This window comes from Taudactylus pleione, unplaced genomic scaffold (genome assembly GCF_031769625.1).
Source record: "Taudactylus pleione unplaced genomic scaffold, aTauple2 ptg000393l, whole genome shotgun sequence".
NCBI classification, from domain to species: domain Eukaryota; kingdom Metazoa; phylum Chordata; class Amphibia; order Anura; family Myobatrachidae; genus Taudactylus; species Taudactylus pleione.
Genome location: NW_028284794.1, coordinates 10,347,588 through 10,372,012, shown reverse-complemented (window position 1 = coordinate 10,372,012; position 24,425 = coordinate 10,347,588). Strand labels below are relative to the sequence as shown.

The 24,425-nt window shown below is 56.5% G+C and overlaps 1 protein-coding gene across 1 annotated transcript in view; it reads left to right on the top strand.

Moving 5' to 3' along the window:
* The window catches only part of LOC148507476 (mucin-17-like), a 45,514-nt gene that overhangs the window by 15,562 nt on the left and 5,527 nt on the right, over positions 1-24,425 (top strand). The window contains exons 5-6 of the mRNA XM_088446112.1: positions 3,910-4,055; positions 6,946-7,005. Of these exons, the coding sequence (XP_088302238.1) occupies positions 3,910-4,055; positions 6,946-7,005 (206 nt within the window). The remainder of the gene's footprint in view (positions 1-3,909; positions 4,056-6,945; positions 7,006-24,425) is intronic.

The window sequence follows — 24,425 nt, the reverse complement described above, 5'->3', positions numbered from 1 at the left end:
TTGATGCACGTGCGGCTACTGCGCACACAATTCACAAACACAGAAAATAATTTTTTTTTGGTTTGGACTGGAGTGTACTTTCGGGGGTTACAGCACCCTTAACGGTCAAGCCAGCCGGCCCTTTACTTATGACACAGGCGCACGCTTGGCACTACTTTGTTGATGCACGTGCGGCTACTGCGCACACAATTCACAAACACAGAAAATAATTTTTTTTTTGGTTTGGACTGGAGTGTACTTTCGGGGGTTACAGCACCCTTAACGGTCAAGCCAGCCGGCCCTTTACTTATGACACAGGCGCACGCTTGGCACTACTTTGTTGATGCACGTGCGGCTACTGCGCACACAATTCACAAACACAGAAAATAATTTTTTTTTGGTTTGGACTGGAGTGTACTTTCGGGGGTTACAGCACCCTTTAACGGTCAAGCCAGCCGGCCCTTTACTTATGACACAGGCGCACGCTTGGCACTACTTTGTTGATGCACGTGCGGCTACTGCGCACACAATTCACAAACACAGAAAATAATTTTTTTTTTGGTTTGGACTGGAGTGTACTTTCGGGGGTTACAGCACCCTTAACGGTCAAGCCAGCCGGCCCTTTACTTATGACACAGGCGCACGCTTGGCACTACTGTGTTGATGCACGTGCGGCTACTGCGCACACAATTCACAAACACAGAAAATAATTTTTTTTTTGGTTTGGACTGGAGTGTACTTTCGGGGGTTACAGCACCCTTAACGGTCAAGCCAGCCGGCCCTTTACTTATGACACAGGCACACGCTTGGCACTACTTTGTTGATGCACGTGCGGCTACTGCGCACACAATTCACAAACACAGAAAATATTTTTTTTTTTGGTTTGGACTGGAGTGTACTTTCGGGGGTTACAGCACCCTTAACGGTCAAGCCAGCCGGCCCTTTACTTATGACACAGGCGCACGCTTGGCACTACTTTGTTGATGCACGTGCGGCTACTGCGCACACAATTCACAAACACAGAAAATAATTTTTTTTTGGTTTGGACTGGAGTGTACTTTCGGGGGTTACAGCACCCTTTAACGGTCAAGCCAGCCGGCCCTTTACTTATGACACAGGCGCACGCTTGGCACTACTTTGTTGATGCACGTGCGGCTACTGCGCACACAATTCACAAACACAGAAAATATATTATATTTTTAGCACTTGGGGGGAGCACCCCTGATGGACAGAGCACCCCCTGGACAACACTACAGCACCTCTTTAGGACTGGGACACTGCACAGGACTTTGGAGTGGACACAGCCCCTATGGAGAACTGACTGCACAACACAGTCCAGCCAGCCCCTATGGACTTTGAAGTAGTGGACACAGCCCCTATTAACAACAGCAGCACAGCACAACACAGCCAGCCCCTATGGACTTTGAAGTAGTGGACAACAGCAGCACTACACTACACTACACTACACAGCCCTAACTCCCACCCTCCCTCTTCACTGTCCACAGCCGAGTGAGAAAATGGCGCCGACGTGGGTACCTTATATAGGATCCAAAACCCGCGAGACTCGGAAGGCGGGAAGATGACGTTTTGCCTCGATTTCAGAATCCGAGTCAGGCGGGAAAAGTCGAGCCTGACTCGGATCGGACTCGGATCGGGGGGGCTCGGGGGGGTTCGGATTTCAGAAATCCGAACCCGCTCACCCCTAATCATAACCCACATTCCCCTGACACTGACAAGTGGGAGGGGGCAATGATCGGTCTGTGTATGAGAGGATCTGCACCAATGGAGGAAGAGCAGAAATGGCAGTGATTGACAGCAGGGTTGTGATTGACAGAGCAGCAGGATTATCTCCCCTGCTTTCCGCTGTATGGGTTACTCTTACCATCAAGATAACCAGCCTCAGACTGGTTAACACAGGGCTGGTTACTCTGCGCTAGGGGAAGAACTAAATAAATGTTAGCAGGTGCCACAAATTTTACACAAATAAAATGTAAAATAAACTTTTTAAATGAATAAGTAAACACTCAAGTTCTGTCCATACCCACTTTACAAAAATAAAATAATGTTTTTTTTTTATTTTCTTCTTTCTTCATTAGAATGGAAAATAAACAACCCCTAGAGAGTTTAGGGCATACAGGTATTATAGTCAGGGACTCTCTGCTAAGTGGAAACCAGGTGATTTTTTTTATTTATTTTTATTTAATTCACTGGCACCTTTATTATTATATTTTTTCATGCAACATACTCCGGTATTGGCAAATTTTGAGAAATTCGTCCATCATAATTTAATTTCTGGATTTCGGTTGAAATAATTCAACACTGCCTGTAACGCCCTCCCAAAAAATGAAAATAAAATAAAAAATCAACAAAAGAATAGTAAAAGGCAGTCCAAACGGCATACTTTTGGCATTTCTTGGATACTTTTACCGGCTCAGGAATCCCAACGCCGGTCAGAATCCCAGCGCTGGCATCCCGATCGCCAGGGTACCGAAAGTAAGTAGCGGGGTTGGGGGAGGGTTAGGTTTAGGCACTAGGGGGAGGGTTAGTGTTAGGCACTAAGGAGGGGAGGGTTTGGGGTGTAGGGAGGGGGAGGTTAGGCACTAGGGGGGATGTTAGAGTTAGGGCCCGTGGATGGAGATTTAGGGTAGGGAGAGGGGGAGTGTTAGCATACTGATCAGCCAGTGTCGGTAAGCTAACTCTGTCGGGATTCTGACCATTAGGATCCCGAGAGCCGGCATCCAGTACCCAACCCGTTCAAAGTAACCCTCCTGGTAAGTACAGGCTTTGAGTCGCTTGTAGTAACAACAAAAGGTCTCATCCTAGGTCACTATAGAGAAGCTCCCTGGCTGTAATGATTATCATGCTAATGAGGCTGTTTTACATGCTAATTGACCCGGCTAACATGCTGAACAGCACAGAACACTGATTGTAGTCATCACCACCCTGCCCTCATTTTTCCTATATATTATATAGTGTCTGATTTTGAGTCGAACACAGAGTAGCTGTATTTTTCCGGGAGCCATGAAAGCCTTTTTTACAACCAAATGCTTATTAACAGAGGCAGAGGGGAGGGTGGAGGTCATAAATAATACTCAGGCCAGTTGGAGGGCCACGGCGGTGGTGCTGGCCAGCTGCTGAGGGGGACAAGTAGGCACGTGGCGTCGCTTCCAAGCGATATGCCTAGCAATTTCTGTTGGCCTTTTTTTCTGGAGGGGGTGTGGTCATGCCTCCATGATTTGGCCACACCCCTTTCAGAACCAGGGCCCCATGGCTTTCTCAACGTCCCTGCTTATTGGCAGCTATGCAGCCCGCTAATTTTGCGCCAGTGACTCTAACCATCAGTACTAGTAGAGGCATTTTCACCAGCCTTTCTGCTCCACGGGAGGTTTCTGTCCTCCATGAGATCGCCGTAGGACACCTGCAAGAGATGGCAAGAGATTTATCCGAATCAGGCCTTCCTTCCCCATATGCATCGGTACACGCCCACGATACTCCCATGGCAGTTGCCACACCGATACGGCCAGCCAGGGCCGTAGCTAGGGTAGTGCAGCCGGTGCCATCGCACAGGGCACCACAGGTCAGGGGGCGCTGTTTGGGTCTGTCAAATTTCTGTTTATTATCATTCTTGCTTGTAGCTTCCTCTTATTTCATCCCCAGCATCTCCTGGCCTCTCCTATCTCTTCCCTGGCCCATTTTTGGGTGTATTATGTCCCTTTGATAAATGAGGGGGGCTCCAATGCTCTTTCTGGCACAGGGCACCAAAAAGTCTAGTTACGGCTCTGCGGCCAGCTTCACGGAATGGCAGAGTTGTCCAAATAAGAATCGGACGAACAGGCATCAGTAAACCATGGAACAGTAAACCTAAGCTCATAGTATCAGATGTCCTGTGGTCAGAGGAAAGAGCTTACAGATTATCTTTGTCTCCAACAGTGAGAGCAGCGTGGTTGGTACCTCTGTCAAGTATGAAGTGCTGATGGACATTCCGTACAACAAGACTGTCAGCATCATCGTGCAGTATGAACAAAGATACAGCAAGGTTGTGACTTTGCTCAAAGACGATCAATGCAAAACAGACTGTAAGTACGAAGGGTACAAAGAGGGGTGAACCCTAGAACATTATAACTTTTTATATTTTTGGGGCCAAGCAAGCACATTCATTCCTGTGCGCAGGAGATTTTCCAATGCTTTATAATTATTACCCACTAAAATAGGTGGAACTAAACTAGTAGTACAGGTGGAGTCTCCCATATCCAAAATGTTTGGGACCATGGGTATTTTGGAATTCGGAATATTCCGTATTTTGGAATATTTGCATAAAATAATGAAATATCTTGGGAATGGGCCCCAAATCCAACCACATAATGCATTTATGTTTTATATACACCCTATACACACAGCCTGCAGGTAGTTTTATACAATATTTTCAGTCATTTTGTGGCACAAGCAAAGTTTGTGTACATACATGAAATTCATTTATGTTCCATATACACCTTATACACACAGCCTGAAGGTAATCTTATACAATAGTTTTAATAATTTTGTGCCTTAAACAAAATTTGTGTACATTGAACCATCAAAATGCAAAGATTTCACTATCTCAGTCATTCTAAAAATATTCTGCATTTCGGAATATTCCGTATTTCGGAATATTTGGATATGGGAGACTCAACCTGTATATATTTTCATAAATTGAACTGTACTATATATCATACTTCCTGGCAGAGATGTGCGGTTAGTTCTCCAGAAATCCGAATACACACGAGTTTCGTCAATCCAGACATATCCGAATCGCTATTCTAATCTCCTGAGGAGATCCAGATAAATCTGAGTCGCGGTTCTGATCTTCCAACGGTTCGGAGATTGGAAATTGAATCCGAATTTCGAGTTTTGGATTGGAAAAATTACATGCTATTAGCTGTTTTTTTTTTTTTTTTAAATTATCATTTAAAAAAAAAAAAATCCATATCCAAAATCAAAACATAAAGTTGAATCAAGATTCAAAACTAAAACATGGGGGTCAGCGCACATCTCTACTTTCTGGAATATTAGAACAGCTGTCTCCATGACTGCATACCGGCTGCTCAGTGCCGGTATGCAGTCATGTTGCGGCCGCCGGTCACAATCCAGACGGCAGAATGCCGACTAGGGATTATCGACAGACATTGAAATACCGACGCCTATCATAATCCCGATCCCGGAATCTAGATCGAACGAGGTAGTACGGTCCATGCGTCCTCATAGCCGCGGGGGGGAGGGTTAGGTTTAGGGCACCCCGGGTGGATTTAGGGTTAGGGCTGGGCTAGGGGAAGGGGAAGGTTAGGGTTAGGCACTCCTTCGGGAGGGTTAGGTTTAGGGCACCTCGGGTGGATTTAGGGTTAGGCACCCATCCCTGGGAGGGTTAGGGGAAGGGGGTTTAGGGTTAAGCACCCCCTGGGGGAAAGATAGGGTTAGGCACTCCCCCAGGAGGGTTAGGTTTAGGGTGCGGGGAAGGGGTTTAGGGTTAGGCACCCCAAAAGGGAGGTTAGGCACTAAGGGTGGAGGTTAGGGTTTGGCACCCCTAAAGGAGGGTTAGGGGGGAGAGGGGAGGGTTAGGTAGTGTACTCACCTCCTTCGGGATCTCCGCTGTTCGGCCTGCTGGCGTCGGGATTTTGACCACCGGGCATCATTCATACTGATTCGCTCAGTGCCACCTTCTGTATTTCCATGGAATATAAGTCTCTCTATCTCCCCCACTGTAGAAGATAGAAATATGGGGGTAACCTTATATGAAAGCGGGGAGTCCCCTCTCTTTCAAACCATGGCCCCTACAGAAATGTATTGCTCACGATCAGTGAGATCACCAGCCATTAACCCCTGCACAACAGAAAAATGTTGGATTCCAGAGCTTGGGGAAGATCCCCCCCCCCCAACCTGGCAGCCATAAAATTAAGGGTGCAAACACCTGAAAGATGGGGTGGTTCCCTCTTTGAAATGATGTGACCCCATACCAGTTATTGTCTGGTGATCACACGTGACCTATGTATTAAAGGATGTGTAAAAATGTATGCCTTTTTTATGGAGGAACGCTATCATGGCCATTCAGAACATACACTCACGGACTAGTTTATTAGGTACAGCCTTCTAGTAATAAGTAACACCCTCCCCTGTTGCCCCCAAAACAACCTGAACCCTTTGTTGTATGGATTCACCAAAAGGATAGTAATTTTCCCTAGAAAATCGGGCCCATGGTGACATAATACTGTAACAGGGCTAAATAGCGCCCTGTGCCAGGCCCGCCCACTTAAGCTTAACATCATCACGTTGCGGGGAGGGGGCAGGGGCGGCAGCACTGGTCAGTGCAGCGCTGATTGGAGCATCGTGAGGACTCTCTTAAAAGCGCCACAAACTGCAGGTTACCCGCAAAGACCATCTAAAGGACGCTCCAGTGGCACCACAGTAGTGATCCTGGCTGCTGGGTGTTCCAGGCATTCTGCGAGCCAGAAGTAAGGGTCATGCGTCGACAATGGTGCTGCCCACACAGCCGGTAGCGGTCGTACACTCCTAATAACGGCCCTACGTGATAGGTCCACACAATCTCCCTTTCCCCCCACATCCTGAAGTTGCTCTACAGAGGTCCTGCAGAAATGTATTGCACTTAACAAGCTAGAGCAGGAGGTGTTCAATATAGAATGGATTATATCAGATGATATGTGCAGTACTGCCTATATTTCCAGATATATGACGTATAATGTTACTCTATCCACTCGGTTTTATGGAACTAGCTTGATCAAGGCCCAGTGCTGTAAAGTGTCTTATATAACTGAGAGATTCCTCTCCGAGTAGAAGGTAGGTACACCTACAGTACGCAGACTGGCCATGAAGTCAGAATTCCACATCCCAGCTGTGCACCTATGACACTAATACCTGTATATAGAGGGGTACAATTATGTAGAACAAGTGTTTTGACGTTTTCTTTGATTCTTGCAGCGCTTTGTATAGATGGGAACTCTGTGTCGGCCACCTTGATTCATCCTCTAAGCGAAGAAGGTGGGTTTGTGACGTCCTGTTCATGACACAATTAAGAGATTGGCAAAACATTTCAGCAATTGAGAAATATACATGAATTTTGGAGACAGCAGTAGCAAACGATCAAGTATGAGACATCGGGTGGAGAGCAGGATGCCATCATTGACAAAGCAGCTTTAAAGATAAATATTACTAGCTGTTGCCAGCGGCATCGCCCACAACGAAATCGCTTCTGCCAATACTTATTTTTATTTTATTTGGGGTGCTCTATTTTGCATAGGGTCCCTGTCATGGGAGTTGCCCCTTGCGACCAGTACATTGTAATACCAGGGGTGTCAAACTCGTGGCCATCCAGCTGTTGTTGGACTACATATACCAGCATGCCCTGCAACAGTTTTAGCATGCCCTAAGAGCAAAACTGTGGCAATGCATGCTGGGATGTGTAGTTCTACTACAGCTGGATAGTCCGAGTTTGAAACCACTGGTGTATACAGACTGGTGATAGCAGTGCCTTCACCCACCACTCACACCAATGTCACTGTGTGCCCTGTGCACAGACTGCTATGTAACCTCTCCTATTCACCCACCACTCACACCAATGTCACTGTGTGCCCTGTGCACAGACTGCTATGTAACCTCTCCTATTCACCCACCACTCACACCAATGTCACTGTGTGCCCTGTGCACAGGCTGCTATGTAACCTCTCCAATTCACCCACCACTCACACCAATGTCACTGTGTGCCCTGTGCACAGACTGCTGTGTATCCTATCCTATTCACCCACCTCTCACACCAGTCACTGTGTGCCCTGTGCACAGACTGCTATGTAACCTATCCTATTCACCCACCACTCACATCTATGTAACTGTGTGCCCTGTGCACAGACTGCTATGTAACCTATCCTATTCACTCACCACTTACTCCAATGTCACCATGTGCCCTGTGCACAGACTGCTATGTAGCCTATCCTATTCACCCACCTCTCACACCAATGTCACTGTGTGCCCTGTGCACAAACTGCTATGTAACCTCTCCTATTCACCCGCCACTCACACCAATGTCACTGTGTGCCCTGTGCACAGACTGCTATGTAGCTTACCCTATTCAAGTGAACACGGGCCCAAAGCACCTGTCAGTGACTGAAAGTTTGCTGCCGTTTGAGGGCGGGAGAGGGGGCGGCGAAAACGGAGTTATGTCGGCGCCGTTGGGGGGGAGGGAAGAAGCCAGGTGGAGATTTTCCCTTCTGCTGTGGCCAGCTGTGTGACCCCAGAGCAGAGCCAGATATAGACCTCATGGAGCCCTAGGCAAGATACCAGTTTGGGGCTCACTCTCTCAAACTACCCTCACCACAGCTCCTCATATCCTCTCCATCACAGCCCCTCTCAATGCCCCTCATTACAATCACCTCCATCACAGAACCTCATATCCCCTCTTCACAGCGGACCTTCATCCAAGCTCACTCATCCCCCTCCATGGAGCCCCTCACAGCACAGCACCCTCACAGCCCCTCACAGCACCCCTCATCACAGCCCCAGTCATCGCAGTCCCCCTCATTTCCCTTATCACAGCCCCCATATCCCCCTCATCACAGCCCCTCCATCACATCTCAGTCCCCCTCATCACAGCCCCTCCATCACAGCTCCTCTCACTCCCGCTCATCACAGCCCCCTCCATCACAGCTACTCATATCCTCTCCATCACTGCCCCTACTCATATCCCCTCCATCACAGCCCCTACTCATATCCCCTCCATCACAGCCCCTTCTCATAGCCCCCTCCATCACAGCCTCTCCTCATAGCCCCTTCAATCACAGCCCCTCATCATAGCCCCCTCCATCACAGCCCCTCCTCATAGGCCCCTCCATCACAGCTTCTCCTTACGGCCCCTTCTCACTGCCCCCTCCATCACAGCCCCTCCTCATAGCCCCCACCATCAGAGCCCCTCCTCATAGCCCCCTCCATCAAAGCCCCTCCTCATAACCCCCTCCATCACAGCCTCTCATCATAGCCCCCTCTATCACAGCCTCTCCTCAAAGCCCCCTCTATCACAGCTTCTCCTCACAGCCCCTCCTCATAGCCCCATTCATCACAGCCTCTCCTCATATCCCGCTCCATCACAGCCCCCTCCATCACAGCCCCTTCTCATAGCCCCCTCCATCTTAGCCCCCTCCATCACAGCCTCTCCTCTTAGCCCCTTCCATCACAGCCTCTCCTCATAGCCCCCTCCATCCAGCCTCTCCTCATAGCCCCCTCCATCACAGCCCCTCCTCATAGTCCCCTCCATCACAGCCCCTCCTCATAGCCCTCTCCATCATAGCCCCCTCCTCATAGCCCCCTCCATCACAGCCTCTCCTCAAAGCCCCCTTCATCACAGCCTCTCCTCAAAACCCCCTCCATCACAGCCCCCTCCATCACAGCCCCTCCTCATAGCCCCCTCCATCTTAGCCCCCTCCATCACAGCCTCTCCTCTTAGCCCCCTCCATCACAGCCTCTCCTCATAGCCCCCTCCATCCAGCCCCTCCTCATAGCCCCCTCCATCACAGCCCCTCCTCATAGCCCCCTCCATCACAGCCTCTCCTCATAGCCCCCTTCATCACAGCCTCTCCTCAAAACCCCCTCCATCACAGCCCCCTCCATCACAGCCCCTCCTCATAGCCCCCTCCATCACAGCCCCTCCTCATAGCCCCCTCCATCACAGTCCCTCCTCATAGCCCCCTCATCACAGCCCCTCCTCATAGCCCCCTCCATCACAGCCTCTCCTCATAGCCCCTCCTCATAGCCCCCTTCATCACAGCCTCTCCTCATATCCCGCTCCATCACAGCCCCTCCTCATAGCCCCTCCTCATAGCCCCCTCCATCACAGCCCCTCCTCAGCCCTCCTCATAGCCCCCTCCATCACAGCCCCTCCTCATAGCCCCCTCATCACAGCCCCTCCTCATAGCCTCCTTCATCACAGCCTCTCCTCGTATCCCGCTCCATCACAGCCCCCTCCATCACAGCCCCTCCTCATAGCCCCCTCCATCTTAGCCCCCTCCATCACAGCCTCTCCTCTTAGCCCCCTCCATCACAGCCTCTCCTCATAGCCCCCTCCATCACAGCCTCTCCTCTTAGCCCCCTCCATCACAGCCTCTCCTCATAGCCCCCTCCATCCAGCCCCTCCTCATATCCCCCTCCATCACAGCCCCTCCTCATAGCCCTCTCCATCACAGCCCCTCATCATAGCCCCCTCCATCACAGCCCCTCCTCATAGCCCTCTCCATCACAGCCCCTCCTCATAGCCCCCTCCATCACAGCCTCTCCTCATAGCCCCCTTCATCACAGCCTCTCCTCAAAACCCCCTCCATCACAGCCCCCTCCATCACAGCCCCTCCTCATAGCCCCCTCCATCACAGCCCCTCCTCATAGCCCCCTCCATCACAGTCCCTCCTCATAGCCCCCTCATCACAGCCCCTCCTCATAGCCCCCTCCATCACAGCCTCTCCTCATAGCCCCTCCTCATAGCCCCCTTCATCACAGCCTCTCCTCATATCCCGCTCCATCACAGCCCCCTCCATCACAGCCCCTCCTCATAGCCCCTCCTCATAGCCCCCTCCATCACAGCCCCTCCTCAGCCCTCCTCATAGCCCCCTCCATCACAGCCCCTCCTCATAGCCCCCTCCATCACAGCCCCTCCTCATAGCCCCTCCTCATAGTCCCCTCCATCATAGCCCCTCCATCACTGCCTCTCCTCATAGCCCCTCCTCATAGTCCCCTCCATCATAGCCCCTCCATCACTGCCTCTCCTCATAGCCCCCTCCATCACAGCCCCCTCCATCACAGCCCCCTCCATCACAGCCCCCTCCATCACAGCCCCTCCTCATAGCCCCCTCCATCATAGCCCCCTCCATCACAGCCTCTCCTCTTAGTCCCCTCCATCACAGCCTCTCCTCTTAGTCCCCTCCATCACAGCCCCTCCATCACAGCCCCCTCCATCATAGCCCCTCCTCAAAGCCCGCTGCATCACAGCCCCTCCCTCATACCCCCCTCCATCACAGCCCCTCCCTCATAGCCCCCTCCATCACAGCCCCTCCTCATAGCCCCCTCCATCACAACCCCTCCTCATAGCCCCCTCCATCACAGCCCCTCCTCATAGCCCCTCCTCATAGCCCCCTCCATCACAGCCTCTCCTCATAGCCCCCTACCATCACAGCCTCTCCTCATAGCCCACTCCATCACAGCCTCTCCTCATAGCCCCCTCATCACAGCCTCTCCTCATATCCCCCTCCATCACAGCCTCTCCTCATAGCCCCCTCCATCACAGCCTCTCCTCACAGCCCCTCCATCACAGCCCCTCCTCATAGCCCCCTCCATCACAGCCCCACCTCATAGCCCCCTCCATCACATACCCTCCTGATAGCCCTCTCCATCACAGCCCCTCCTCATAGCACCCTCCATCACAGCCCCTCCTCATAGCCCCCTCCATCACAGCTTCTCCTCATAGCCCCCTCCATCAGCCCCCTTCATCACAGCTTCTCCTCATATCCCGCTCCATCACAGCCCCCTCCATCACAGCCCCTCCTCATAGCCCCCTCCATCACAGCCCCTCCTCATAGCCCCCTCCATCACAACCCCTCCTCATAGTCCCCTCCATCATAGCCCCCTCCATCACAGCCTCTCCTCATAGCCCCCTCCATCGCAGCCCCTCCTCATAGCCCCCTCCATCACAGCCCCTCCTCATAGCCTCCTACATCACAGCCCCTCCTCATAGCCCCCTCTATCACAGCCTCTCCTCATAGCCCCCTTCATCACAGCCTCTCCTCAAAACCCCCTCCATCACAGCCGCTTCCATCATAGCCCCTCCTCATAGCCCCCTCCATCACAGCCCCTCCTCATAGCCCCCTCCATCACAGCCCCTCCCCATAGCCCCCTCATCACAGCCCCTCCTCATAGCCCCCTTCATCACAGCCTCTCCTCATATCCCGCTCCATTACAGCCCCCTCCATCACAGCCCCTCCTCATAGCCCCTCATAGCCCCCTCCATCACAGCCCCTCCTCATAGCCCCCTCCATCTTAGCCCTCTCCATCACAGCCTCTCCTCTTAGCCCCCTCCATCACAGCCTCTCCTCATAGCCCCCTCCATCCAGCCCCTCCTTATAGCCCCCTCCATCACAGCCCCTCCTCATAGCCCCCTCCATCACAGCCTCTCCTCATAGCGCCCTTCATCACAGCCTCCCCTCAAAACCCCCTCCATCACAGACCCCTCCATCACAGCCCCTCCTCATAGCCCCTCCTCATAGCCTCCTCCATCACAGCCCCTCCTCATAGCCCCCTTCATCACAGCCTCTCCTCATATCCCGCTCCATCACAGCCCCCTCCATCACAGCCCCTCCTCATATCCCCTCCTCATAGCCCCCTCCATCACAGCCCCTCCTCATAGCCCCCTCCATCTTAGCCCCCTCCATCACAGCCTCTCCTCTTAGCCCCCTCCATCACAGCCTCTCCTCATAGCCCCCTCCATCCAGCCCCTCCTCAAAGCCCCCTCCATCACAGCCCCTCCTCATAGCCCCCTCCTCATAGCCCTCTCCATCACAGCCCCTCCTCATAGCCCCCTCCATCACAGCCTCTCCTCATAGCCCCCTTCATCACAGCCTCTCCTCAAAACCCCCTCCATCACAGCCTCTCCTCATAGCCCCCTTCATCACAGCCTCTCCTCAAAACCCCCTCCATCACAGCCCGCTCCATCACAGCCCCTCCTCATAGCCCCCTCCATCTTAGCCCCCTCCATCACAGCCTCTCCTCTTAGCCCCCTCCATCACAGCCTCTCCTCTTAGCCCCCTCCATCCAGCCCCTCCTCATAGCCCCCTCCATCACAGCCCCTCCTCATAGCCCCCTCCATCACAGCCCCTCCTCATAGCCCACTCCATTACAGCCCCCTCCATCACAGCCCCTCCTCATAGCCCCTCCTCATAGCCCCCTCCATCACAGCCCCTCCTCATAGCCCCCTCCATCTTAGCCCCCTCCATCACAGCCTCTCCTCTTAGCCCCCTCCATCACAGCCTCTCCTCATAGCCCCCTCCATCCAGCCCCTCCTCATAGCCCCATCCATCACAGCCCCTCCCATAGCCCTCTCCGTCACAGCCCCTCCTCATAGCCCCCTCCATCACAGCCTCTCCTCTTAGCCCCCTCCATCACAGCCTCTCCTCATAGCCCCCTCCATCCAGCCCCTCCTCATAGCCCCCTCCATCACAGCCCCTCCTCATAGCCCCCTCCATCTTAGCCCCCTCCATCACAGCCTCTCCTCTTAGCCCCCTCCATCACAGCCTCTCCTCATAGCCCCCTCCATCACAGCCCCTCCTCATAGCCCCCTCCATCACAGCCCCTCCCCATAGCCCCCTCATCACAGCCCCTCCTCATAGCCCCCTTCATCACAGCCTCTCCTCATATCCCGCTCCATTACAGCCCCCTCCATCACAGCCCCTCCTCATAGCCCCTCATAGCCCCCTCCATCACAGCCCCTCCTCATAGCCCCCTCCATCTTAGCCCTCTCCATCACAGCCTCTCCTCTTAGCCCCCTCCATCACAGCCTCTCCTCATAGCCCCCTCCATCCAGCCCCTCCTTATAGCCCCCTCCATCACAGCCCCTCCTCATAGCCCCCTCCATCACAGCCTCTCCTCATAGCGCCCTTCATCACAGCCTCCCCTCAAAACCCCCTCCATCACAGACCCCTCCATCACAGCCCCTCCTCATAGCCCCTCCTCATAGCCTCCTCCATCACAGCCCCTCCTCATAGCCCCCTTCATCACAGCCTCTCCTCATATCCCGCTCCATCACAGCCCCCTCCATCACAGCCCCTCCTCATAGCCCCTCCTCATAGCCCCCTCCATCACAGCCCCTCCTCATAGCCCCCTCCATCTTAGCCCCCTCCATCACAGCCTCTCCTCTTAGCCCCCTCCATCACAGCCTCTCCTCATAGCCCCCTCCATCCAGCCCCTCCTCAAAGCCCCCTCCATCACAGCCCCTCCTCATAGCCCCCTCCTCATAGCCCTCTCCATCACAGCCCCTCCTCATAGCCCCCTCCATCACAGCCTCTCCTCATAGCCCCCTTCATCACAGCCTCTCCTCAAAACCCCCTCCATCACAGCCTCTCCTCATAGCCCCCTTCATCACAGCCTCTCCTCAAAACCCCCTCCATCACAGCCCGCTCCATCACAGCCCCTCCACATAGCCCCCTCCATCTTAGCCCCCTCCATCACAGCCTCTCCTCTTAGCCCCCTCCATCACAGCCTCTCCTCTTAGCCCCCTCCATCCAGCCCCTCCTCATAGCCCCCTCCATCACAGCCCCTCCTCATAGCCCCCTCCATCACAGCCCCTCCTCATAGCCCACTCCATTACAGCCCCCTCCATCACAGCCCCTCCTCATAGCCCCTCCTCATAGCCCCCTCCATCACAGCCCCTCCTCATTGCCCCCTCCATCTTAGCCCCCTCCATCACAGCCTCTCCTCTTAGCCCCCTCCATCACAGCCTCTCCTCATAGCCCCCTCCATCCAGCCCCTCCTCATAGCCCCATCCATCACAGCCCCTCCCATAGCCCTCTCCGTCACAGCCCCTCCTCATAGCCCCCTCCATCACAGCCTCTCCTCTTAGCCCCCTCCATCACAGCCTCTCCTCATAGCCCCCTCCATCCAGCCCCTCCTCATATCCCCCTCCATCACAGCCCCTCCTCATAGCCCTCTCCATCACAGCCCCTCCTCATAGCCCCCTCCATCACAGCCCCTCCTCATAGCCCTCTCCATCACAGCCCCTCCTCATAGCCCCCTCCATCACAGCCTCTCCTCATAGCCCCCTTCATCACAGCCTCTCCTCAAAACCCCCTCCATCACAGCCCCCTCTATCACAGCCCCTCCTCATAGCCCCCTCCATCACAGCCCCTCCTCATAGCCCCCTCCATCACAGTCCCTCCTCATAGCCCCCTCATCACAGCCCCTCCTCATAGCCCCCTCCATCACAGCCTCTCCTCATAGCCCCTCCTCATAGCCCCCTTCATCACAGCCTCTCCTCATATCCCGCTCCATCACAGCCCCCTCCATCACAGCCCCTCCTCATAGCCCCTCCTCATAGCCCCCTCCATCACACCCCCTCCTCAGCCCTCCTCATAGCCCCCTCCATCACAGCCCCTCCTCATAGCCCCCTCCATCACAGCCCCTCCTCATAGACCCTCCTCATAGTCCCCTCCATCATAGCCCCTCCATCACTGCCTCTCCTCATAGCCCCTCCTCATAGTCCCCTCCATCATAGCCCCTCCATCACTGCCTCTCCTCATAGCCCCCTCCATCACAGCCCCCTCCATCACAGCCCCTCCTCATAGCCCCCTCCATCATAGCCCCCTCCATCACAGCCTCTCCTCTTAGTCCCCTCCATCACAGCCTCTCCTCATAGCCCCCTCCATCCAGCACCTCCTCATAGCCCCTCCATCACAGCCCCCTCCATCATAGCCCCTCCTCAAAGCCCGCTCCATCACAGCCCCTCCCTCATAGCCCCCTCCAACACAGCCCCTCCCTCATAGCCCCCTCCATCACAGCCCCTCCTCATAGCCCCCTCCATCACAGCCCCTCCTCATAGCCCCCTCCATCACAGCCCCTCCTCATAGCCCCTCCTCATAGCCCCCTCCATCACAGCCTCTCCTCATATCCCCCTACCATCACAGCCTCTCCTCATAGCCCACTCCATCACAGCCACTCCTCATAGCCCCCTCATCACAGCCTCTCCTCATATCCCCCTCCATCACAGCCTCTCCTCATAGCCCCCTCCATCACAGCCTCTCCTCACAGCCCCTCCATCACAGCCCCTCCTCATAGCCCCCTCCATCACAGCCCCACCTCATAGCCCCCTCCATCACATACCCTCCTGATAGCCCTCTCCATCACAGCCCCTCCTCATAGCACCCTCCATCACAGCCCCTCCTCATAGCCCCCTCCATCACAGCTTCTCCTCATAGCCCCCTCCATCACAGCCCCCTTCATCACAGCCTCTCCTCATATCCCGCTCCATCACAGCCCCCTCCATCACAGCCCCTCCTCATAGCCCCCTCCATCACAGCCCCTCCTCATAGCCCCCTCCATCACAACCCCTCCTCATAGTCCCCTCCATCATAGCCCCCTCCATCACAGCCTCTCCTCATAGCCCCCTCCATCGCAGCCCCTCCTCATAGCCCCCTCCATCACAGCCCCTCCTCATAGCCTCCTACATCACAGCCCCTCCTCATAGCCCCCTCTATCACAGCCTCTCCTCATAGCCCCCTTCATCACAGCCTCTCCTCAAAACCCCCTCCATCACAGCCGCTTCCATCATAGCCCCTCCTCATAGCCCCCTCAATCACAGCCCCTCCTCATAGCCCCCTCCATCACAGCCCCTCCTCATAGCCCCCTCATCACAGCCCCTCCTCATAGCCCCCTTCATCACAGCCTCTCCTCATATCCCGCTCCATTACAGCCCCCTCCATCACAGCCCCTCCTCATAGCCCCTCCTCATAGCCCCATCCATCACAGCCCCTCCTCATAGCCCCCTCCATCTTAGCCCCCTCCATCACAGCCTCTCCTCTTAGCCCCCTCCATCACAGCCTCTCCTCATAGCCCCCTCCATCCAGCCCCTCCTTATAGCCCCCTCCATCACAGCCCCTCCTCATAGCCCCCTCCATCACAGCCTCTCCTCATAGCGCCCTTCATCACAGCCTCCCCTCAAAACCCCCTCCATCATAGACCCCTCCATCACAGCCCCTCCTCATAGCCCCTCCTCATAGCCCCCTCCATCACAGCCCCTCCTCATAGCCCCCTTCATCACAGCCTCTCCTCATATCCCGCTCCATCACAGCCCCCTCCATCACAGCCCCTCCTCATAGCCCCTCCTCATAGCCCCCTCAATCACAGCCCCTCCTCATAGCCCCCTCCATCTTAGCCCCCTCCATCACAGCCTCTCCTCTTAGCCCCCTCCATCACAGCCTCTCCTCATAGCCCCCTCCATCCAGCCCCTCCTCATACCCTCCATCACAGCCCCTCCTTATAGCCCCCTCCTCATAGCCCTCTCCATCACAGCCCCTCCTCATAGCCCCCTCCATCACAGCCTCTCCTCATAGCCCCCTTCATCACAGCCTCTCCTCAAAACCCCCTCCATCACAGCCTCTCCTCATAGCCCCCTTCATCACAGCCTCTCCTCAAAACCCCCTCCATCACAGCCCGCTCCATCACAGCCCCTCCTCATAGCCCCCTCCATCTTAGCCCCCTCCATCACAGCCTCTCCTCTTAGCCCCCTCCATCACAGCCTCTCCTCTTAGCCCCCTCCATCCAGCCCCTCCTCATAGCCCCCTCCATCACAGCCCCTCCTCATAGCCCCCTCCATCACAGCCCCTCCTCATAGCCCACTCCATTACAGCCCCCTCCATCACAGCCCCTCCTCATAGCCCCTCCTCATAGCCCCCTCCATCACAGCCCCTCCTCATAGCCCCCTCCATCTTAGCCCCCTCCATCACAGCCTCTCCTCTTAGCCCCCTCCATCACAGCCTCTCCTCATAGCCCCCTCCATCCAGCCCCTCCTCATAGCCCCATCCATCACAGCCCCTCCCATAGCCCTCTCCATCACAGCCCCTCCTCATAGCCCCCTCCATCCCAGTCTCTCCTCACAGCCCCCTTCATCACAGCCTCTCCTCAAAACCCCCTCCATCTCAGACCCCTCCATCACAGCCCCTCCTCATAGCCCCCTCCATCACAGCCCCTCCTCATAGCCCCCTCCATCACAGCCCCTCCTCATAGCCCCCTCATCACAGCCCCTCCTCATAGCCCCCTCATCACAGCCCCTCCTCATAGCCCCCTCCATCACAGCCCCTCCTCATAGCCCCCTCCTTCTTAGCCCCCTCCATCACAGCCTCTCCTCTTAGCCCCCTCCATCACAGCCTCTCCTCATAGCCCCCTTCATCAGCCCCTCCTTATAGCCCCCTCCATCACAGCCCCTCCTCATAGCCCCCTCCTCATAGCCCTCTCCGTCACTGCCCCTCCTCATAGCCCCCTCCATCACAGCCTCTCCTCATAGCGCCCTTCATCACAGCCTCCCCTCAAAACCCCCTCCATCACAGACCCCTCCATCACAGCCCCTCCTCATAGCCCCTCCTCATAGCCCCCACCATCACTGCCCCTCCTCATAGCCCCCTCCATCACAGCCCCTCCTCATAGCCCCCTCATCACAGCCCCTCCTCATAGCCCCCTTCATCACAGCCTCTCCTCATATCCCGCTCCATTACAGCCCCTTCCATCACAGCCACTCCTCATAGCCCCTCCTCATAGCCCCCTCCATCACAGCCCCTCCTCATAGCCCCCTCCATCTTTTCCCCCTCCATCACAGCCTCTCCTCTTAGCCCCCTCCATCACAGCCTCTCCTCATAGCCCCCTCCATCCAGCCCCTCCTTATAGCACCCTCCATCACAGCCCCTCCTCATAGCCCCCTCCTCATAGCCCTCTCCGTCACTGCCCCTCCTCATAGCCCCCTCCATCACAGCCTCTCCTCACAGCGCCCTTCATCACAGCCTCCCCTCAAAACCCCCTCCATCACAGACCCCTCCATCACAGCCCCTCCTCATAGCCCCTCCTCATAGCCCCCTCCATCACAGCCCCTCCTCATAGCCCCCTACATCACAGCCTCTCCTCATATCCCGCTCCATCACAGCCCCCTCCATCACAGCCCCTCCTCATAGCCCCCTCATCACAGCCCCTCCGTATAGCCCCCTTCATCACAGCCTCTCCTCATATCCCGCTCCATTACAGCCCCTTCCATCACAGCCACTCCTCATAGCCCCTCCTCATAGCCCCCTCCATCACAGCCCCTCCTCATAGCCCCCTCCATCTTATCCCCCTCCATCACAGCCTCTCCTCTTAGCCCCCTCCATCACAGCCTCTCCTCATAGCCCCCTCCATCCAGCCCCTCCTTATAGCACCCTCCATCACAGCCCCTCCTCATAGCCCCCTCCTCATAGCCCTCTCCGTCACTGCCCCTCCTCATAGCCCCCTCCATCACAGACCCCTCCATCACAGCCCCTCCTCATAGCCCCTCCTCATAGCCCCCTCCATCACAGCCCCTCCTCATAGCCCCCTACATCACAGCCTCTCCTCATATCCCGCTCCATCACAGCCCCCTCCATCACAGCCCCTCCTCATAGCCCCTCCTCATAGCCCCCTCCATCACAGCCCCTCCTCATAGCCCCCTCCATCTTAGCCCCCTCCATCACAGCCTCTCCTCTTAGCCCCCTCCATCACAGCCTCTCCTCATAGCCCCCTCCATCCAGCCCCTCCTCATAGCCCCCTCCATCACAGACCCTCCTCATAGCCCCCTCCTCATAGCCCTCTCCATCACAGCCCCTCCTCATAGCCCCCTCCATCACAGCCTCTCCTCATAGCCCCCTTCATCACAGCCTCTCCTCAAAACCCCCTCCATCACAGCCTCTCCTCATAGCCCCCTTCATCACAGCCTCTCCTCAAAACCCCCTCCATCACAGCCCGCTCCATCACAGCCCCTCCTCATAGCCCCCTCCATCTTAGCCCCCTCCATCACAGCCTCTCCTCTTAGCCCCCTCCATCACAGCCTCTCCTCTTAGCCCCCTCCATCCAGCCCCTCCTCATAGCCCCCTCCATCACAGCTCCTCCTCATAGCCCCCTCCTCATAGCCCACTCCATTACAGCCCCCTCCATCACAGCCCCTCCTCATAGCCCCTCCTCATAGCCCCCTCCATCACAGCCCCTCCTCATAGCCCCCTCCATCTTAGCCCCCTCCATCACAGCCTCTCCTCTTAGCCCCCTCCATCACAGCCTCTCCTCATAGCCCCCTCCATCCAGCCCCTCCTCATAGCCCCCTCCATCACAGCCCCTCCCCATAGCCCTCTCCGTCACAGCCCCACCTCATAGCCCCCTCCATCACAGTCTCTCCTCATAGCCCCCTTCATCACAGCCTCTCCTCAAAACCCCCTCCATCACAGACCCCTCCATCACAGCCCCTCCTCATAGCCCCCTCCATCACAGCCCCTCCTCATAGCCCCCTCCATCACAGCCCCTCCTCATAGCCCCCTCATCACAGCCCCTCCTCATAGCCTCCTCATCACAGCCCTTCCTCATAGCCCCCTTCATCACTGTCTCTCCTCATATCCCGCTCCATCACAGCCCGCTCCATCACAGCCCACCTCATAGCCCCTCCTCATAGCCCCCTCCATCACAGCCCCTCCTCATAGCCCCCTTCATCATAGCCCCTCCTCATAGTCCCCTCCATCATAGCCCCCTCCATCACTGCCTCTCCTCATAGCCCCCTCCATCACAGCCCCTCATCTAAGCCCCCTCCATCACAGCCCCTCCTCTAAGCCCCCTCCATCACAGCCCCTCCTCATAGCCCCCTCCATCACAGCCCCTCCTCATAGCCCTCTCCATCACAGCCCCTCCTCATAGCCCTCTCCATCTTAGCCCCCTCCATCACAGCCTCTCCTCTTAGCCCCCTCCATCACAGCCTCTCCTCTTAGCCCCCTCCATCCAGCCCCTCCTCATAGCCCCCTCCATCACAGCCCCTCCTCATAGCCCCCTCCATCACAGCCCCTCCTCATAGCCCACTCCATTACAGCCCCCTCCATCACAGCCCCTCCTCATAGCCCCTCCTCATAGCCCCCTCCATCACAGCCCCTCCTCATAGCCCCCTCCATCTTAGCCCCCTCCATCACAGCCTCTCCTCTTAGCCCCCTCCATCACAGCCTCTCCTCATAGCCCCCTCCATCCAGCCCCTCCTCATAGCCCCATCCATCACAGCCCCTCCCATAGCCCTCTCCGTCACAGCCCCTCCTCATAGCCCCCTCCATCCCAGTCTCTCCTCACAGCCCCCTTCATCACAGCCTCTCCTCAAAACCCCCTCCATCTCAGACCCCTCCATCACAGCCCCTCCTCATAGCCCCCTCCATCACAGCCCCTCCTCATAGCCCCCTCCATCACAGCCCCTCCTCATAGCCCCCTCATCACAGCCCCTCCTCATAGCCCCCTCATCACAGCCCCTCCTCATAGCCCCCTCCATCACAGCCCCTCCTCATAGCCCCCTCCTTCTTAGCCCCCTCCATCACAGCCTCTCCTCTTAGCCCCCTCCATCACAGCCTCTCCTCATAGCCCCCTTCATCAGCCCCTCCTTATAGCCCCCTCCATCACAGCCCCTCCTCATAGCCCCCTCCTCATAGCCCTCTCCGTCACTGCCCCTCCTCATAGCCCCCTCCATCACAGCCTCTCCTCATAGCGCCCTTCATCACAGCCTCCCCTCAAAACCCCCTCCATCACAGACCCCTCCATCACAGCCCCTCCTCATAGCCCCTCCTCATAGCCCCCACCATCACTGCCCCTCCTCATAGCCCCCTCCATCACAGCCCCTCCTCATAGCCCCCTCATCACAGCCCCTCCTCATAGCCCCCTTCATCACAGCCTCTCCTCATATCCTGCTCCATTACAGCCCCTTCCATCACAGCCACTCCTCATAGCCCCTCCTCATAGCCCCCTCCATCACAGCCCCTCCTCATAGCCCCCTCCATCTTATCCCCCTCCATCACAGCCTCTCCTCTTAGCCCCCTCCATCACAGCCTCTCCTCATAGCCCCCTCCATCCAGCCCCTCCTTATAGCACCCTCCATCACAGCCCCTCCTCATAGCCCCCTCCTCATAGCCCTCTCCGTCACTGCCCCTCCTCATAGCCCCCTCCATCACAGCCTCTCCTCATAGCGCCCTTCATCACAGCCTCCCCTCAAAACCCCCTCCATCACAGACCCCTCCATCACAGCCCCTCCTCATAGCCCCTCCTCATAGCCCCCTCCATCACAGCCCCTCCTCATAGCCCCCTACATCACAGCCTCTCCTCATATCCCGCTCCATCACAGCCCCCTCCATCACAGCCCCTCCTCATAGCCCCCTCATCACAGCCCCTCCGTATAGCCCCCTTCATCACAGCCTCTCCTCATATCCCGCTCCATTACAGCCCCTTCCATCACAGCCACTCCTCATAGCCCCTCCTCATAGCCCCCTCCATCACAGCCCCTCCTCATAGCCCCCTCCATCTTATCCCCCTCCATCACAGCCTCTCCTCTTAGCCCCCTCCATCACAGCCTCTCCTCATAGCCCCCTCCATCCAGCCCCTCCTTATAGCACCCTCCATCACAGCCCCTCCTCATAGCCCCCTCCTCATAGCCCTCTCCGTCACTGCCCCTCCTCATAGCCCCCTCCATCACAGACCCCTCCATCACAGCCCCTCCTCATAGCCCCTCCTCATAGCCCCCTCCATCACAGCCCCTCCTCATAGCCCCCTACATCACAGCCTCTCCTCATATCCCGCTCCATCACAGCCCCCTCCATCACAGCCCCTCCTCATAGCCCCTCCTCATAGCCCCCTCCATCACAGCCCCTCCTCATAGCCCCCTCCATCTTAGCCCCCTCCATCACAGCCTCTCCTCTTAGCCCCCTCCATCACAGCCTCTCCTCATAGCCCCCTCCATCCAGCCCCTCCTCATAGCCCCCTCCATCACAGACCCTCCTCATAGCCCCCTCCTCATAGCCCTCTCCATCACAGCCCCTCCTCATAGCCCCCTCCATCACAGCCTCTCCTCATAGCCCCCTTTATCACAGCCTCTCCTCAAAACCCCCTCCATCACAGCCTCTCCTCATAGCCCCCTTCATCACAGCCTCTCCTCAAAACCCCCTCCATCACAGCCCGCTCCATCACAGCCCCTCCTCATAGCCCCCTCCATCTTAGCCCCCTCCATCACAGCCTCTCCTCTTAGCCCCCTCCATCACAGCCTCTCCTCTTAGCCCCCTCCATCCAGCCCCTCCTCATAGCCCCCTCCATCACAGCTCCTCCTCATAGCCCCCTCCTCATAGCCCACTCCATTACAGCCCCCTCCATCACAGCCCCTCCTCATAGCCCCTCCTCATAGCCCCCTCCATCACAGCCCCTCCTCATAGCCCCCTCCATCTTAGCCCCCTCCATCACAGCCTCTCCTCTTAGCCCCCTCCATCACAGCCTCTCCTCATAGCCCCCTCCATCCAGCCCCTCCTCATAGCCCCCTCCATCACAGCCCCTCCCCATAGCCCTCTCCGTCACAGCCCCACCTCATAGCCCCCTCCATCACAGTCTCTCCTCATAGCCCCCTTCATCACAGCCTCTCCTCAAAACCCCCTCCATCACAGACCCCTCCATCACAGCCCCTCCTCATAGCCCCCTCCATCACAGCCCCTCCTCATAGCCCCCTCCATCACAGCCCCTCCTCATAGCCCCCTCATCACAGCCCCTCCTCATAGCCTCCTCATCACAGCCCTTCCTCATAGCCCCCTTCATCACTGTCTCTCCTCATATCCCGCTCCATCACAGCCCGCTCCATCACAGCCCACCTCATAGCCCCTCCTCATAGCCCCCTCCATCACAGCCCCTCCTCATAGCCCCCTTCATCATAGCCCCTCCTCATAGTCCCCTCCATCATAGCCCCCTCCATCACTGCCTCTCCTCATAGCCCCCTCCATCACAGCCCCTCATCTAAGCCCCCTCCATCACAGCCCCTCCTCTAAGCCCCCTCCATCACAGCCCCTCCTCATAGCCCCCTCCATCACAGCCCCTCCTCATAGCCCTCTCCATCACAGCCCCTCCTCATAGCCCTCTCCATCACAGCCCCTCCTCATAGCCCCCTCCATCACAGCCCCTCCTCATAGCCCCGTCCATCACAGCCTCTCCTCATAGCCCCCTTCATCACAGCCTCTCCTCAAATCCCCCTCCATGACAGCCCCCTCCATCACAGCCCCTCCTCATAGCCCCCTCCATCACAGCCCCTCCTCATAGCCCCCTCCATCACAGCCCCTCCTCATAGCCCCCTCCATCACAGCCCCTCCTCATAGACCTCCTCATAGCCCCCTCCATCACAGCCCCTCCTCATAGCCCCCTCCATCACAGCCCCCTCCATCACAGCCCCTCCTCATAGCCCCCTCCATCACAGCTCCTCCTCATAGCCCCCTCCATCACAGCCCCTCCTCATAGCCACCTCCATCACAGCCCCTCCTCATAGCCCCCTCCATCACAGCCTCTCCTCATAGCCCCCTGCATCACAGCCCCTCCTCATAGCCCCCTCCATCACAGCCCCTCCTCATAGCCCCCTCCATCACAGCCCCTCCTCATAGCCCCCTCCATCACAGCCCCCTCCATCACAGCCCCTCCTCATAGCCCCCTCCATCACAGCTCCTCCTCATAGCCCCCTCCATCACAGCTCCTCCTCATAGCCCCCTCCATCACAGCCCCTCCTCGTAGCCCCCTCCATCACAGCCCCTCCTCATAGCCCTCCTCATAGCCCCCTCCATCACAGCCTCTCCTCATAGCCCCCTCCATCACAGCCCCCTCCATCACAGCCTCTCCTCATAGTCCCCTCCATCACAGCC